Source organism: Microcaecilia unicolor, chromosome 4 (assembly GCF_901765095.1).
Source record: "Microcaecilia unicolor chromosome 4, aMicUni1.1, whole genome shotgun sequence".
Classification (NCBI taxonomy): domain Eukaryota; kingdom Metazoa; phylum Chordata; class Amphibia; order Gymnophiona; family Siphonopidae; genus Microcaecilia; species Microcaecilia unicolor.
This window is the reverse complement of record NC_044034.1, coordinates 92,257,584-92,276,030: the sequence shown is the minus strand read 5'-3', so window position 1 is coordinate 92,276,030 and position 18,447 is coordinate 92,257,584. Positions and strand designations below refer to the sequence as shown.

The 18,447-nt window shown below is 44.5% G+C and overlaps 1 protein-coding gene across 1 annotated transcript in view; it reads left to right on the top strand.

The window, feature by feature from the left end:
• PHF11 (PHD finger protein 11) overlaps window positions 1-18,447 on the top strand; it is a 154,000-nt gene that overhangs the window by 62,885 nt on the left and 72,668 nt on the right. Inside the window, exons 7-11 of the mRNA XM_030202407.1 lie at window positions 1,158-1,192; window positions 5,270-5,295; window positions 7,434-7,507; window positions 12,082-12,113; window positions 14,615-14,703. Of these exons, the coding sequence (XP_030058267.1) occupies window positions 1,158-1,192; window positions 5,270-5,295; window positions 7,434-7,507; window positions 12,082-12,113; window positions 14,615-14,703 (256 nt within the window). The remainder of the gene's footprint in view (window positions 1-1,157; window positions 1,193-5,269; window positions 5,296-7,433; window positions 7,508-12,081; window positions 12,114-14,614; window positions 14,704-18,447) is intronic.

Sequence of the window (18,447 nt, the reverse complement as noted above, 5' to 3'; positions counted from 1 at the left end):
TGATTTGGATTATTCTTTCCAATGTGCATCACCTTGCATTTGTCCATATTAAATTTCATCTGACATTTGGATGTCCAGTCCTCCAATTTCCTAAGGTCTTCCTTCAATATTTCACAGTCCGCACGTGTTTTAACAACCTTGAATAGTTTTGTATCATCTGCAAATTTGATCATCTTTGTCGCTGTTCCAGTTTTCATATCATTTATAAAAATGTTAAATAGCACCAGTCCCAGTACAGATCCCTGCGGCACTCCACTGTTCACCCTCCTCCATTGAGAGAAATGACCATTTAACCCTACCCTCTGTTTTCTGTCCAGTAACCAATTCCTAATCCACACCAGAACCTTGCTTCCTATCCCATGACTCTAATTTTCTCAGGAGTCTCTCATGAGGAATTTTATCAAAAGCTTTCTGAAAATCTATTTACACTACATCAACCGGCTCACCTTTATCCACATGTTTATTCACGCTGGTCTCACTTGGGGTCCATCCCTGGGGTAATAGTGGAATAGGAAGGAGCAATTCCCTTCTGCTTCTGCTTCAGGTGTCAAAATGGCAATGCTAACCCCTAGTGGTAGTTTCATTCTACTACTGCTAGGGGGTCAACCTTCTATATAAAGGCAAATTGACCTGACTCCTTTCGTTATGAGAATGTCATAACCAGTTCTCCTCCCACACCAATATCACCATTTTCAGAACTCGCAGAAGGAAAATTCAAGATTTCAGAAGAAAGGAGGAAACGACTCAGATTTTTTTCTCCATATAACCACTTAATTTTCAAATGCAGATTATGTAAGTAGTTGGTGTTTAAAGATCAGCTGAAAGGTATGCATGTTCTTTGTTTTTCAGAGACCTTTTTGAAAATTTATTTGCTAACTCATAGACAAAATGACAATCTCAAAAATAACTTATTCACGGAGCCTGATATATGCATATATCCCATTTATAAACTTCATTTAAAGACAGTTTGAAATGGCCAGTTTGATAGTTACTTCACATTTCCAGCTGCTGAACTTAGTTCTTTATTGTTGATTCAATTCTGTCATTGTATTCCACCTTTAATCTTCTTTTCAGCGCAATGCTGTGTAGATGTCATAACAATTTTTGTTTTCTCATCAGATATTATATGTATTGTTATCTCTTTATGCATTTGCCAGATACAACAAAATGTGCATGGGATTAAAATAACAAGGTAAGAACTTTTCATGGGTTTTTTTTTTCTTCCATTGTAAAAGCAAGAACACTTTTGTTGGATCAGATCTGGAAACAGCTGTTCTGAGATTTTGTCATGTTCCAGCTTTAGTTGAAAATGCGAGGTTATGAACCTCTTGTCTTGCTCTGGTATTTTTCCTTGGTGTTGATGGATAGGTAGCAGAGTCGTTTGAGTTTTCGTGAAGATGGGCTTTCATGGTGTTCATTGTTATTGTACTGCTTCCTTTTCCACTTACCTCCCCTCTAAGTTGTAATGAAACAAAAGGAAAAACCCATCATCAAATGATGGGAAAACATTCCATTCCCTTAGCCCCCTCTTATCCACCCCACTCCCTAGAAGTCTCACCTTACTGCAGGAGAAGGTGACATCAGGGGCAAGAGCTATAGTGAATTGCTCATCATAGTTGGTACCAGCAATTTATACTGGTACTGTCTGGTATCATGTGGCACCAATGTACATGTTAGCACCAAGAGGTAGGACCCAATGGACATTGCTCCTGGTGCTGAAGGTATCACCCTACCTTGCAGTAAGATGAGAATTCTTAGGTAGTCAAGGGGAGGGGGTGAAAGATGTAAGAAAAATGTGGTTTGTTGTGGCAGTCACTGAACTGTGTCCAAGGACCATATATTAGCTGTAATTAGGACAGACTGAGGGTAATTTTGTATCAGGCTGCCTAACTTTGCAAAAGGTACGTGCAAGTTGCACCCAGAGATGTCAATTCTCACTCATTAGGAGTGTGTCACACTAATTTTGAAGGCTCTCTCACTCTGTCTTTGAGCCCCTTCTCTCACTCATTAGAGTCTCAGTGCCAGTGCACTAATCCTGATTCCTACTTTCATGAGAGACAAGTCTAAAAGATGAAAACCAGGTGGTCCAACCAGTAAGAGGAAATCTGAGCACACCCTCCTATGTTCTGTGTCCCCTCTCCACCCCTTCCCCTTGCTTTGAAATTTATGCACGTACTTCTGGCCATTGAGTATTTTCAGCTCAGAATTTACCCCTATTGCCTCCGCTCTGTTGGTATCTTTTCAGATGCTTGAAAAAAAATACTTTATGCTGTTTTCTTCATTTGCAAAGCCATACCACACTTTAATCATTCTAGATTTATACCCTCTGTACACTCTTTGGCGTTCAGTCTCATTCTTTGAGGTGACAAATCTCACTCTTTGGGATGCTCCACCTTTGCAATCTCTGTGCACCAGTTTTCCAAAGGAAAGCATGTGCATACTTGTCCCTTGAAACTACCCCACCAAAACTACACTTGTACATTTACACCCAAAGTTTAGTATGCACAAAACGTTTTGAGACAATTTATGTGCATGCTTTGAAAATCCAAAAGTATGCAGGCAAGACCAAACTCCACCCCAAAGAATGACTGTTTGTCACCAGTAAAAATATGTTTGAGGTGGCCTTCTGCATTTGCTCTTCCCCACATATATCTTACTAGTAAAATTGTTCACCCTATTATAAATTTTTCACTTTCTGCTCTCTAAAAAAAAGTGCAGTTGAAAATGCATTAAAGTAGGAGTTTGTTTCACTGTGAAAGAACAATTATAGAAGGACTCAGAAAGTAATTAAGAATAAGAAACCAAAAAGTTTTGATTGTATAAGTCTTATGACCTCAACTAAGTGTTAAATACTGAGGACCTCATGATCAAAAGCCCCGCGCTGTTCCAAACAGCGCCCTAAAAATAGCGCCTGGACAGCACAGGGCTTTTCTGCATCGATGATCAAAGATAATGCATGCTAATCTAAGCAGCTCTATTATCTTTGATTATCATGTTGAAGTACGGGAGAAGTGCGCCCGAGCATGCGCTCAGCATAATCCTCCCGCACTTGTTTGACAGGTCTGGGCTGTCAAAAGCCCAAACCTGTCAAACAGCCTGGCCCGAGGCCCGAACAACGAGGCCCCCCCCAAACCCCCAGAAAACGTCGTGGCTGCCACCGCCGGCCAAACCCTCTCCCACCCTCCCACCCAGCGATGGGGGGGGGGGGGCTGGAGGATCGGTGGGTCTCCAGCCCCCGAAACCCCCCAGTAATCGCTGGTCCATCGACGGGGGGGGGGAGCTGGAGGTCCGGTGGACCTCCAGCCCACCCCAAATCCTCCCCCCCAGCATTGTCTTTAAATTCCCTGGTGGTGTGGTGACACCCCCCTGGCCCCGTCCCGGCCCCCTCCCGGCCCCCCTACCTTTCTGTTGGAGGAGGGACGCAGCCTGCCTACCTCCCTCCTCTTCCTGTCAGTCGAAGCCCAAAATGGCGGCGCCCAGCACCGCCCACTGCATCCTGGGATGCACTGGGCGGGGCTACATACCATGTAAGGGAGCGATTCCCTTACATGGTCTGTAGCCCCGCCCAGTGCATCCCAGGATGCAGTGGGCGGAGCTGGGCGCCGCCATTTTGGGCTTCGACTGACAGGAAGAGGAGGGAGGCAGGCAGGCTGCGTCCCTCCTCCAACACAAGGTAGGGGGGCCGGGACGGGGCCAGGGGGGTGTCACCACACCACGGACCACCAGGGAATTTAAGGAAAACGCTGGGGGGAGGATTTGGGGTGGGCTGGAGTTCCACCGGACCTCCAGCACCCACCCCCCCCCCTGTCCACCGGACCTCTAGCCCCCCCCCCCTGTCGATGGAGCAACGATTTCTGGGGGTTTCGGGGGCTGGAGACCCACCGGACCTCCAGCCCCCCCCCCCCCCCCCCCCCCCCCCCCGTTGATGGATCGATGATTTCTGGGGGTTTCAGGGGCTGGAGACCCACCGGACCTCCAGCCCCCGTTCGCGTTTGCCTTGGGGGGGGGGAAGGGGGGCCTGCCAGCATGCAACTGCATGCTGGACAGGGCTCACCATTCCTCCCCAATGATCCGCAAAATCTAACACCAGCTCGGAGCTGGCGTTGATTTTGCTGCGGCCAGCGACCCATTCTTTGGCGCGCTGGTCGTTGATCATTGGGGATGAATGCGTTAAGCGCCAATTAGCATGCAATGGGCAGGGCTGGGCGCTGCCATTTTGCGGCGGCGTCAACAGAAGGAAGAGGAGGAAGGCAGGCTGCGTCCCTCCTCCAACTAAAGGAAGGGGGGCTGGGAGGGGGGTTGTCACTACTACTACTACTTATCCTCACGCTAGACCACCAGGGATCGGTCGGACAACGCTGGGGGGGGGGGGAGTTGGGGTGGGCTGGAGGTCCACCAGACCTCCAGCCCCCCCCCCCCCCCCGGTCGCTCGCTGGGTGGGAGGGTGGGAGAAGGTTTGGCCGGCGGCCACTTGACATTTTCTGGGGGTTTGGGGGGACTGGAGACCCACTGGATCTCCAGGCCTCCCTGAACCTGGGGGGGTGGGATCATCGGGGGTGGGCCGGAGGTCCACCGGACCTCCAAGCCCCCTGTTGGCAGGTGGCAGGTTTGATTTGGGGGGGAACGGGGGCCTGCCAGCATGCAATGATTGGCAAACCCTAACACCAGCTCGGAGCTGGCGTAGGGTTTGCCGCAGCTAGCGACCCAAATTTTGGTGCGCTGGCCGCTGTTCATTGGGGAGGAATACCTAATGCCCTGTTTAGCATGCATTTGCATGCTACTTGCGCAAAGAGCCCTCGAGCATGTTGTTTCATGCGCTCAAGGGCTCTAATCATAGGGCGGTAGCAAACGCCGGCGCTAACAGCCACTAGCGCCGGCATTTGCTTTTGATCATCTGGGCCTTAGTCACAGCTGGCCACATCTCCACCCACCCATGTCACACCCAGATCTGGCCCATTCCCATATTAGGCAGCTAATGCGGAATTTTTACCACAGTGGCTGCCTTTTTAGTGCAGGAAACAGGGTGCAGGTCCCTTAGTAAATCTTGTATAAGCTGCTTTTAACACTGCTTAGCAAAAGGGTCCCTGAATTACTTTGTTTAGTTTTGTCTTTTTTGCTTTCTTGTAATTGATGTACGGTGATTAGCTCCTCTCCTATTTTTGATATGTAATTGTATGATTTTGTTGTACACACCCCTTATGTACAACATAAGGAATGCTTGCAATGTCTAACATCTGTGTATTTATACATTTCTTGCTTTGTTTTGTAGAAGCACAGTTAAACTAATTAAAATCGGTAAGATATATTTTACTCCAAACTTTGCACCCCTTACTACTTAAAACACTCACATGGCTGTTAAATGGTGCTGTCTTACACAACATAATGCTTCTTTATAGACATTAATATGGATTGTGAGAAGTTGTCAAGGAGAAGGTGATCCACCTAAGTGGATGAACACTCACTCCCATGTAAATGTAGCAATGTAAAGAGAGTGGGAAGTGGACCAATGACTCCAGGGAAATGGGATATAGGATTTCAGAGTACCACTTTATTAAATGACTCGGAGTCATTTAATAAAGTGGTACTCTGAAATCCTATATCCCGTTTCCCTGGAGTCATTGGTCCACTTCCCACTCTCTTTACATTGTGAGAAGTTGTGCAAGAACATAGTTCAATGAATTGTGATTTCAGAGACTGACAAGTGGAGGGAGTGAGGCCAAAGCCAAAGGTTCTAGATAATGGCCAGAATCATGACTCTGATGTAATTGTCCCATCTTTCCCCCTCCACAAGACCAGACTCCACTCTTGCTCCGTACCTCCCAACCTCATGGCATTCTTTCTTTCTTTCTCCCACATGTCTTTCATGCTCTCCCCTCTGTACCTAGATGTGATAGTTCATGCTTTTCTTCACTATGGATCTATCCAGAACTAGACTGATGTACCCTGAATGCAATAGCACTGACAAAGGAAGGGAGAAGGGGAAAATATTCAGGGAAAAACTCAAAACAGCCTACAAAACCCTCCTGATCGTATATACTTTTAACGCACATAAAACGCCCTTGGCCTGGATTGGCTGCTGTCATGGACAGGATGCTGGGCTTGATGGACCCTTGGTGTTTTCCCAGTGTGGCATTACTTATGTACTTATTTATCCACAACAACAATTACCAAATAGTGCTTGTACCTTGAAAAATCAAAAAAGTGAGTAAATTACATTGTAAGCTCTGTCGAGCAGGGACTGTCTCTTCGTGTTCAAGTGTACAGGGCTGCGTACATCTAGTAGCGCTATAGAAATGATAAGTAGTAGTAGTAGTAAAATGGTTTGCTCAAAACTTAGTTACTATATAGCACCATGAGGCAGTCCCAGGCAAACACAAGCAACTCTTTTATACAATCATCGCCTACCAGAAAAACCCAGTGATGTGAAAACATATTAACTCCCCATGATTTCCCTATTATTGCATAAATGTCACACTGAATGATTTCTGATCTTAAAACCAAAATGTAGTATTAGACCAGGGTTCTCAACCCAGCCATCAGGTTTTCAGGATACCTACAATGAATATGTGTCATGGCTGCGACCGTGCCCCAGCCCACCTTCCGCCACTAGTGGGCAGCAGGGTCAGGCCCTGATGCTTTCCCCGGGACTCCGGGCTGGTTTTCTGGCATAGCAGGCTGCCAACGCCTCCAGTGCTCCTAGGTACCCTTCCAGACATGCGGGCTGCTCCTTGATTAGGGCCTGTGATGCCGGCCGATGCCAGCTCTCCTAGGTGCACATGGGCCATTAACTGCACAGGATACAGCCTTACTGCATGGCACCCCATTATATGCGGTACCAGATAGGTGTAGGTGTATGTGCTATCTGCCACTGCAGGTAATACAATGCAGCCCAACCATAAATAAATATATCTGCCATTGTGGCATTTCTCCCAACATTCCCCCCACCCATATCTGAACTTCCTTCCTCCTCCCCTCCTGAAAATGCAATCCCCCTGAACATTCTGTTAATCCCCAAACAACTCTCGATCTGATTTTCTGTCCCCCTGATCTTACTCTCTAAACCCCACCACCACCTAATCCGATCTCATTATCTACCTCCGATCCACAATCCCTCCAATCCTAAACCCCCAACGTGCTCCTCCCCCAAATCAAGCCCTGCCCAAACATGAAAATCCCAACCTTTCTAGCACTGTCCTGAAATGTTGGTGATATAATGTTCTGGAACGAGCGGTCCCCTTCCGCTTCTACCCCGTCCGGCTCTGTGACTCAAAATGGTCACTGTGAACCCTAGTGGTAGTCTCACAGTACCACTGCTGGGGGCATCCTTTGATATAAGGAGAAGCTTCCCTGTTCCAACCATGATATGAGTGCTAGTGGATATCAAAGTACTTATGAAAGAATAATATTGTAATTGGCTCTTGCTTATGCTTCAGAAGTATCAGACGCAGCTCATGGAGAAGATTCAGGGGAGACTTCCGATGCAGACACTTACGCCGTGATCCCACAGGTAATCTGAATATAAATCCTGTTGCTTTGGTTCTCAGCAGGTTCCATGGATGAGCGACCTGCCCTGTTTCTACCCTGGATTAAGTATGAGTTATTGGAGAGCAGTCATGTCCACTTTTTTTTATCAAGTCACACATTCACACCCCACTACTATCTTGATCAAGATAACCAATGCAACAGCCGATTTGGACAGGCAGGTCTGCAGAATTTATTCGGTGTCTAGAATCCAACTGCACCCTCCTAGGCCCTGTTTTATTCTGTTCCAGGCTGCACCTACACTGCTAGTATGTACAGTGGTGGAAATAAGTATTTGATCCCTTGCTGATTTTGTAAGTGTGCCCACTGACAAAGACATGAGCAGCCCATAATTGAAGGGTAGGTTATTGGTAACAGTGAGAGATAGCACATCACAAATTAAATCCGGAAAATCACATTGTGGAAAGTATATGAATTTATTTGTATTCTGCAGAGGGAAATAAGTATTTAATCCCTCTGGCAAACAAGACCTAATACTTGGTGGCAAAACCCTTGTTGGCAAGCACAGCGGTCAGACGTCTTCTGTAGTTGATGATGAGGTTTGCACACATGTCAGGAGGAATTTTGGTCCACTCCTCTTTGCAGATCATCTCTAAATCATTAAGAGTTCTGGGCTGTCGCTTGGCAACTCGCAGCTTCAGCTCCCTCCATAAGTTTTCAATGGGATTAAGGTCTGGTGACTGGCTAGGCCACTCCATGACCCTAATGTGCTTCTTCCTGAGCCACTCCTTTGTTGCCTTGGCTGTATGTTTTGGGTCATTGTCGTGCTGGAAGACCCAGCCACGACCCATTTTTAAGGCCCTGGCGGAGGGAAGGAGGTTGTCACTCAGAATTGTACGGTACATGGCCCCATCCATTCTCCCATTGATGCGGTGAAGTAGTCCTGTGCCCTTAGCAGAGAAACACCCCCAAAACATAACATTTCCACCTCCATGCTTGACAGTGGGGACGGTGTTCTTTGGGTCATAGGCAGCATTTCTCTTCCTCCAAACACGGCGAGTTGAGTTCATGCCAAAGAGCTCAATTTTTGTCTCATCTGACCACAGCACCTTCTCCCAATCACTCTCGGCATCATCCAGGTGTTCACTGGCAAACTTCAGACGGGCCGTCACATGTGCCTTCCGGAGCAGGGGGACCTTGCGGGCACTGCAGGATTGCAATCCGTTATGTCGTAATGTGTTACCAATGGTTTTCGTGGTGACAGTGGTCCCAGCTGCCTTGAGATCATTGACAAGTTCCCCCCTTGTAGTTGTAGGCTGATTTCTAACCTTCCTCATGATCAAGGATACCCCACGAGGTGAGATTTTGCGTGGAGCCCCAGATCTTTGTCGATTGACAGTCATTTTGTACTTCTTCCATTTTCTTACTATGGCACCAACAGTTGTCTCCTTCTCGCCCAGCGTCTTACTGATGGTTTTGTAGCCCATTCCAGCCTTGTGCAGGTGTATGATCTTGTCCCTGACATCCTTAGACAGCTCCTTGCTCTTGGCCATTTTGTAGAGGTTAGAGTCTGACTGATTCACTGAGTCTGTGGACAGGTGTCTTTCATACAGGTGACCATTGCCGACAGCTGTCTGTCATGCAGGTAACGAGTTGATTTGGAGCATCTACCTGGTCTGTAGGGGCCAGATCTCTTACTGGTTGGTGGGGGATCAAATACTTATTTCCCTCTGCAGAATGCAAATAAATTCATATACTTTCCACAATGTGATTTTCCGGATTTAATTTGTGATGTGCTATCTCTCACTGTTACCAATAACCTACCCTTCAATTATGGGCTGCTCATGTCTTTGTCAGTGGGCACACTTACAAAATCAGCAAGGGATCAAATACTTATTTCCACCACTGTATATGGCTTCAGGTTGATTGAAGTTTAGTCTTGACGTTTTGAGACCCAATTATCCTAGCTTTTGGTGAGCCTGGTAGTTACGGATTCCCATATGTGTCCTTGTAGAAAGCAAAGATACTTATCTATAGCTACTACTTTTGCGTTTAAAAGCACACAGACTTGGAACGCACTACCCATGGCCCTGAAAACGATGGACAATCTAACCAGCTTTTGCAAAGCTTTGAAAACACATCTCTACAACAAAGCCTACTAAACACATCCTAATAAACCATTCTCAAATTACTCAGGTGCATCAAAACACCTTTCACAATACCTTACCTAGCTCCTTACACCTAAACCATACCCCTTTAACCGATTATTGAATGTATTTAAGATAATGTAATGACTGCATCATAACAACACTCTGTAAGCCACATTGAGCCTGCAAAAAAGTGGGATAATGTGGGGTACAAATGCAATAATAATAATAATCTCAGAGGACAGCAAACCGATTATTCTCACATACCCTCCCATCTCCCCTAGGAGTTGAATTTAGTTGTATGTTATCTCCTTTTTGCTTTTTCACCTGACTGGAGGATCTGTGCTCATGTGTTGGGCATGAAGCACCAGCTCATGCGTTATTGGGTCACTGCTAGAAGCTTCTAAGCTACTTGCTAGTCAGCATCTGCACCAGGCTCCATCAATTGACGTCACCCATATGTGAGAATAATCGACCTGCTGTCCTTGGAGAACATATGCTACAGGTAAATATCTTTGCTTTACTGTAATTTGGTGAATTTTTTGTTTTCTATGTAGTTTATGTATATATTGTATATACTCCTATTACTTATCACTTCAGCAGGTACTATTTAACATATGCAGCACTATACAGATACACACAAGAGAGAACCCCTCCTGTATGGAGCCTAAAGTCAAGTATTCACGTAAGCAAGAAAAACAAAAAGGAACAAAGGAGTCACTCCAACAGTAGCACAGTTATACTGATTAACTTCCCAGTTAGCCACTCTGGAAAGAAAGAAAATACACAAAATTATGGGGGTAATGAAAAGATTTACTGAATCATTTTTTGGGAATCTCTCTTTCTCCCTGCAATACAAGATAAACAAGATTCTATGAGAATGTATTTACTGTAGACAATTAAGATTTGAAAGCAGCCTCAAAAAGGTTCAGACTGGATTTGAATATGGCAATGAGAGACATGACACACCAACTCAGGAAGTCTGATCCAGGTCTATAGCATATGTAGATTTATGTTGGATAATAGTCTACAGACTTTTTAAAACAAGGAAGGTAGTTCATTAATGTGGAGATAGAATCTACATTACGAGAATCAATCATCGGTCAAAAAACCTCCTTACCGCTGTACAAAAAAATAATTGAATTACATATTCCCACATATTCATTTGCATTGTCATATTCATACTCAAAATTTATTTATGAACTAGAGCAGGGAACTTATGTTGCTGCAGGCTCCACGGAGCCGCCCATTTCTCTTTGTCAAGCTTCTTCAGGAGCAAGCTCCCAATAGTTAAATTGCTTCGCAAGCACCCAACTACTTCCCCACTTACTTTTGAGTCTGGCATCTGGGGTTTCAGTTTAATGTTTATCTACATTAGTACTTGTAGTTTGTGGTTGGTTTATCTTGTATTTGAACAGGGGCTTTCTATGTTCTGCATGTGTGACCCCGAGGCCAGGATGGGGTGATATGGAAGAATATGAGAGAGGAAGGAGATGGGTCCCAAGGGAGGATGACATGAGTGAGGATGGACATGGAATTAATATTATCAGAGGCAATAGGACATGAGGTAGAAGGACAAAGACAGAACGGCCTGGAAACAAGGGAAGGAAGAGGCAGGGATGGAGCTGGGGTTGATGAGTGGATGAGAAGCAGTGGAGGGTAGATGAGGTCTGAGAGGGTGAGTACTAAGGATGGACATGGTGGACTAGAGAGTGGGTGAAAGGTAAGGGGGGGTTAGCAGATGAATTTCTTGAAAGATGCTATCAATTATAATGCTAATTTATTTATTTATTTTTTGTAGCATTTATACCTCGCTCAATTTAAAAGTGTATGTGGGGTGAAGAGGAGTATGATGTTCAAAAATACCATTGTGACTTGCCCCCTCCCATACCTAGCTTGCCCCCCTGGTGCCACCCTAAACATTTCTGTCTACGCCACTGCTTCACCCTCTTTTCTGACAGCTGGGGTTGCTCCTGTAGTAGCAGTCACCTTCTTTTCCTCTTCATAGTGTGCCTGTCGAAAGGAGACTCAAGTTCATCTTCTGTCCCAGAAAAAGGTGGTTCTCAACCTCGTCCTCAGCGACAGACTGGCAGGTCTGTTTGTTCAGGATATGAGAGGTTTGCACAGAATGGAGGCAGTACAAGCAACACTCTCCCATACATATTCAATATGGATAGCCTAAAAACCTGATTGGGTGGATGGCCCCTGAGGACTGGGTTGAAAACTACTGCTATAGGCATGACAGAGGGTTAGCCCCAGTTGATTATGTGTGTTACTCTCTAGAAGCTTGCTTAATTCCACCTAGCTAACAGGCTGCCTTTGATGCATGTTACATTTGTGAAGGGAAAACAGAACCTATGCTTAATCTAAATAAAAGTCCTGACTTCAGCTTTGTTCTGCCTTTAAAGAATATAATGTAAAAGAAGTTAATTGTTCAATTGATTTTTGGCAGGAAAATTACATGGAAGCTCTTGAAATGAAAAGGTAAGTTTGTTTTCACTATAAAATATTTAGAGGCCCATATTCAGTGGAACAGGGAGTATAAATTTGAAACATCTAACGTAGAAGTTTCAAATGATATGTACGGAGACTCATTTTCAAAGCACATAGACTTACAAAGTTACATAGGTTACTATGCACGCGCTTTGAAAACACGCCTCCACAAAACTTTGTAAGTCTGTGTTCTTTGAAAATGAGCACCATAGTCACTGGCAATATAAGTTTGTAAGAAATAAGTTGCATATATACGAGTGTGAGTGAACTGCTTCACATCTTGTGCAGTTGAACGAATAATTAGAGCTTCTGATTTTAGGTTTAACTGATAAACACTAATAAATAAATAAAGTAGATGTTAAGTACTCTGTCCATCCTCCCCTGCTTTTTCTGCACTGATGCCTAAGTGATGCAAAAGTACATATTTGATTCCACCAAAAATGTACCCAGCAGTGATACTCGTGCCATGAAAACATTGATAAACACAGATGTTTTTATACCCTCATAAAACACTTACCACTCTGTTTACTAAGCCGCACAAGTGGCTGCTGTGCGCTGTGTTGGCATTGCCTCGTGGCTTAGTAAACAGGGGTAAATTTGCTAGATAAACATCTAAATTTACAATTAACAAACACCTGAGGATAGAAGGTCCTGCTTATAATCTATGGAGGCACTTCTATGAAGTGGCGCCTAAATGTAGTTGTGACAAAGAAGTGCACTTGGCGCTAATTCTATAATGGCATTAAGGTGCACCTAACCTGTTATAGAATAGTGGCGCAAAACTGTTTTGGAATGCCGAAAATTAGCTACGACAGCTTATGCCAGCTGGTGCGTCTAAGTACGTCTTGCACCTTGAGCTGTTGCTAAATGTGCCTAGTTGTTTTTAGGGTGGGGGAAGGAGAGTGGTTGGATGGGGAGTTTGTTGGATCTCACCATGATTTTTAAGTTTCTGACTTTTTTCCCCAATAAATTCCAAATTAAATACCTAGGGTCGTGACAAAGGGGTCATCCAACACATATGTTCTTCTTGTATTTCTGAACTGTGTATTGTTACCATTTTTTTAATAAAAATATTTTGAAATAATAAGTACGTCTTGCAGTGCGCACATCTGATACTATTCTATAAGGTGCGTGCATTGCTACGCAGAACGCCCATGACACACACATCCTCTGCCCTCTGGTATAGCCCATTTGCTGTTATGCGCCAACCCCTGATTCGATAAGTCACCAAAAGTTGTGTGGGCAAATTTGGGCACATGCATAATTTGCCTGTGCAATTTAATTAAATAAAGAACCAATTGGAGCCAATAATTGTTTTTTTTAACAAGCAATTATTGGCATTAATTGAAATCATTTAACATGTAGGCATGTGATTCACGGCTAAATTTTACATGCGTCCCAGAAAAGGAGGTGCAGAAATGGGAGGGTCATGGGCATTTCAGGGTGGAGCTTGGGCGTGCATTCCAGTTATTATTATTGTTAACATTTGTATAGCGCTACCAGACGCACACAGTGCTGAACACCTGACACAGAGAGACAGTCCCTGCTCGATAGAGCTTACAATCTAAAAATACAGACAGACAGACAAGACAATTAAGGGCGAGGAAAGTACTGGGTGAGAAGGAACGAGGATAGGGGAATTGAGTAGTGGTTAGGAGCCATGCATGCATGCGTGCAATTATAAAATAACAGGGTTTCTCAGGTAAATTTAGGCACAGGCATTTACACCCTCCCTCCACCCGGGCCGGGCACTCTGTTCGCCACTGAACTTAGAGCGCCGAAACCGCAGCAGGCAGATCAGCTGAGCTCCCGTCGGCTTTCCTTCTCTGCCTGTTTCCCGCCCTCGTGTGACGTAACGTCGGCGAGGGCGGGACATAGGCAGGGAAGGAAGGCCGACAGGAGCTCAGCTGATGTGCCTGCTGCGTTTTCAGCGCTATAAGTTCAATTGCGAAGAGAGGGCCCGGGCCGGGTGAAGGGGGGGGGGCGGCGGCGACTTCAGGTGGGAGGAGCGGTGGCGGCAACCTCGGGGGGGGGGGGGAGCGGTGGCGACCTCGGCGGTTCCCTCCCTCCCCTTCACGCAGTTTCCCTCTCTGTCCCGCCCCTGTCATCACATATTGATGCGCATTTGCGAGTGAGTACGGTCACTCGCAATTTATATGTTTGATTCCCTTTTAGGTTTGTGTTTTGTATTTGGGTTTTTTCTGATACTGCATTTGATGAGTGCTTGCTCTTTAAACACAACAGCAAAGATTAGCAAGAAAATTCAGTCAAGTTCTTTTTTTATACCTGGATCATCTTTATATATTGTATAAGCTGTTTCTGGCCTTTGAATTGTAGCGTAACAAAATATGCATATGATTGTTTTTATTTGTCACTGTGTTGATTGTTATTTGATCATATGCAGCATAACTTGGGCAGTTCTGCCAAATTCAATATTTGACTTGTTTCAAGAAATGAAAAGAATATCAATCCTGGATTCTCTCCTGTCATAGGGAAGAAAAGACAAACTGCGGTGATTCTGCATCTGATGAAAAATGTATTTCACATTTATTTCCTCAAAGTTCGAAGATCAAAGAGAACGGTAAGTTTGGTTCTTTATTAATCCTAATTAAACAAAAAAGATAATTTAAAAACATCCAGATAAATTGTTGTGTAGCACATATAATTACGTCAGTTTTCATGTTAATTAGTGTCCAGTGTTCCCGTAATAAGCCATATGGGAGCAGATTGATGGGAACATTGGACACTAAAGGGTTAAAGCATCTAAAACAGAGGGGCTCTAAAGACTAGAAATAGAGTTGAACAGAATTAGCTTTCAAGTTGAAGATGCTGCCCGAGTTTCTGGTCTAGTATCTGTTAAAGAGACCATTTATTTATCACTTTATTTGTGTAACACTGTTTTCATCTGGATAGATAAAGTGGGTTACTTTTAGTAAAATATGAAGGTTTTATAAGGATGTCAGGATTGGGACCCACCAATTCCTGAGAGGGCATTGGCACATTAATTGTGTTCACGTTGCAATTTTCTGGCATACAATAACTCAATCCAGGCGAGAATGTTTTGTTTGGAACCCTAAAGGGTTTACTAAAACTTGGAGTTTTAAGTAACAGGGACAACTATTTACAGGTAAGACAAAGCAAACATATTTTCTAATTCTTATATAAGTACATAAATATTGCCCTACTGGGACAGACCAAAGGTCCATCAAGCCCAGCATCCTGTTTCCAACAGTGGCCAATCCAGGTCACAAATACCTGGCAAGATCCCCCAAAAAGTACAAAACATTTTATGCTGCTTATCCCAGAAATATTTTCCCCAAATCCAATTTAATAATGGTCTGTGGACTTTTCCTTTAGGAAGCTGTCCAAACCTTTTTTAAACTCTGCTAAGCTAACCGCCTTTACCACATTTTCTGGCAACGAGTTCCAGAGTTGAATTACATGTGGAGTGAAGAAAAATTTTCTCCAATTCGTTTTAAATGTACTACTTTGTAGCTTCATTGCATGCCCCCTAGTCCTAGTATTTTTGGAAAGCGTAAACAGACGCTTCCATCTACCCGTTCCACTCCACTAGTTATTTTATAGACCTCTATCATATCTCCCCTCAGCCGTCTTTTCTCCAAGCTGATTAGCCCCAGCTGCTTTAGCCTTTCCTCATAGGGAAGTCGTCCCATCCCCTTTATCATTTTCGTCACCCTTCTCTGTACCTTTTCTTATTCCACTATATCTGTTTTGAGATGCGGCGACCAGAATTGTACACAATATTCAAGGTGCAGTCGCACCATGGAGCGATACAAAGGCATTATAACGTCTTAATTTTTCTTTTCCATTCCTTTCCTAATAATATCTAACATTCTATTTGCTTTCTTAGCTGCCACAGCACACTGAGCAGAAGGTTTCAATGTATCATCAACCATAGGCGCCGACTCCGTGGGTGCTGTGGGTGCTCGAGCACCCCCAATATTTTAATCCGCCAGAAGTTCCCAGCCAGCCCGACCTGCCCTCCCTCTTCACCCACAACAGTCCTCCGTCCTCGCCTTCCTGCCGCCCAGAATTTAAAACTCAAATCTTTTCTCGGGGTGCCAGCAGCAGTGAAAGGCGAGCAGGCTCGGTGCTTCAGCCTTCCCATCTCGCTCAGCTCTGGTTCTGCCCTCATTTCCTGTTTCCGCAAGGGCAGGACCAGAGCTGAGAGAGAAGGGAAGGCTGAAGCGCCAAGCCTGCTCGCCTTTCACTGCTGCTGGCACCCCAAGGTAAGATGAGTTTTAAATTCTGGGTGGCAGGAAGGCGAGGACAGAGGACTGTTGTGGGAGAAGAGGTCAGGCTGGGGTTGGGACTGGAACTCGGAGGAGAGGGGGGCCCTGGAACTCGGAGGAGAGAGGGGGCTGAAAGGGGCAGGTGGTGTTTGGGGGTGAGTTACTGGACATGGAGGGAAGGGAGGAGAAATCACTGGACATGGAAGAGCGGGCAGGGGAGAGATGAGACTTGTTGGACATGGATGGAGGGAGGGGAGAGCAGGGGAGAGGAGTATTTGCTGAACATGGATGAGAGGGTAGGGGAGAGAGGAGAATTGCTGGATATGAATGGAGGAGAGGGCAGGGGAGAAAGGAGAATTGTTGGATATGAATGGAGAGGAGGGGGAGGGGAGGGGGAATGCACCACCTATAAAAAAAAAGGTTTTCAGCACCCCCAATCATTTTGAAAAGTTGGCTCCTATGTCATCAACGACGACACCTAGATCCCTTTCTTGGTCGGTGACTCTTAATGTGGAACTTTGCATGACATAGCTATAATTCGGGTTCCTCTTTCACACATGCATCACTTTGCACTTACATTAAAGGTTATCTGCCATTTAGATGCCCAGTCTCCCAGCCTCGTAAGGTCCTCTTGTAATTTTTCACAATCTTCCCGCAATTTAACTACTCTGAATAACTTTGTGTCGTCAGCAAATTTAATTATCTCACTAGTTACCCCCACCTCTAGGTCATTTATAAATAAGTTAAAAAGCACAGCACAGACCCCTGGGGAACCCCACTAACTACCCTTCTCCATTGAGAATACTGACCATTTAACCCTACTTTCTGTTTTCTATCTTTTAACCAGCTTTTAATCCACAATAGGACACTACCTCCTATCCCATGACTCTCCAGTTTCCTCTGGAGTCTTTCATGAGGTACTTTGTCAAAGGCCTTCTGAAAATCCAGATACAATATCAACCGGCTCACCTTTAGCCACATGTTTGTTCACCCCTTCAAAGAAATATAATAGATAGGAAATCTTGCCTCACCATTCACTAAATCCATGTTGGCTTTGTCTCATTAATCCATGCTTTTGAATATGCTCTGTAATTTTGTTCTTTATAATAGTCTCTACCATTTTGCCTGGCACTGACGTAAGACTCACCGGTTTATAATTTCCTGGATCTCCTCTGGAACCTTTATAAAAAATCGGCGTCACATTGGCAACCCTCCAATCTTCCAGTACCACGCTCGATTTTAAGGATAAATTACATATTACTAACAATAGTTACGCAAGTTCATTTTTCAATTCTATCAGTACTCTGGGATGAATACCATCCGGTCCAGGAGATTTGCTACTCTTCAATTTGTCAGATTGCTCCATTACATCCTCTTGGTCTATAGAGATTTCATTCAGTTTCTCCGACTCGTCAGCTTTGAATACCATTTCTGGCACCGGTATCTCTCCCAAATCCTCCTCAGTGAAGACCTAAGCAAAGAATTCATTTAATCTCTCCGCTATGGCTTTGTCTTCCCTGATCACCCCTTTTACCCCTCAGTCATCTAGCAGTCCAACTGATTCTTTTGACTGCTTCCAACGTTTAATATACCTAAAAAAATTTTACTATGTGTTTTTGCCCCCAACGCAATCTTTTTCTCAAAGTCCCTCTTTCCCTTTCTTATCAGTGCTTTGCATTTGACTTGACATTCCTTATGCTGTTTCTTATTATTTTCAGTCAGTTCCTTCTTCCATTTTCTGAAGGATTTTCTTTTAGCTCTAATAGCTTCCTTCACCTCACTTTTTAACCATGGCGGCTGTCGTTTGGTCTTCTGTCCTTCTTTTTTAATACGCAGAATATATTTGGCCTGGGCTTCCAGGACTGTTGAACAGCATCCACGCCTGATGTAAATTTTTGACCCTCAAATCTGCTCCTCTAAGTTTTTTTTTCACTGTTCTTCTCATTTTATCATAGTCTCCTTTTTTAAAGTTAAACACTAACGTATTGGATTTTCTGTGTATACGTACTTCAAAGCTAATATCAAATTTGATCATATTATGATCACTGTTATCAAGCGGCCCCAGCACCATT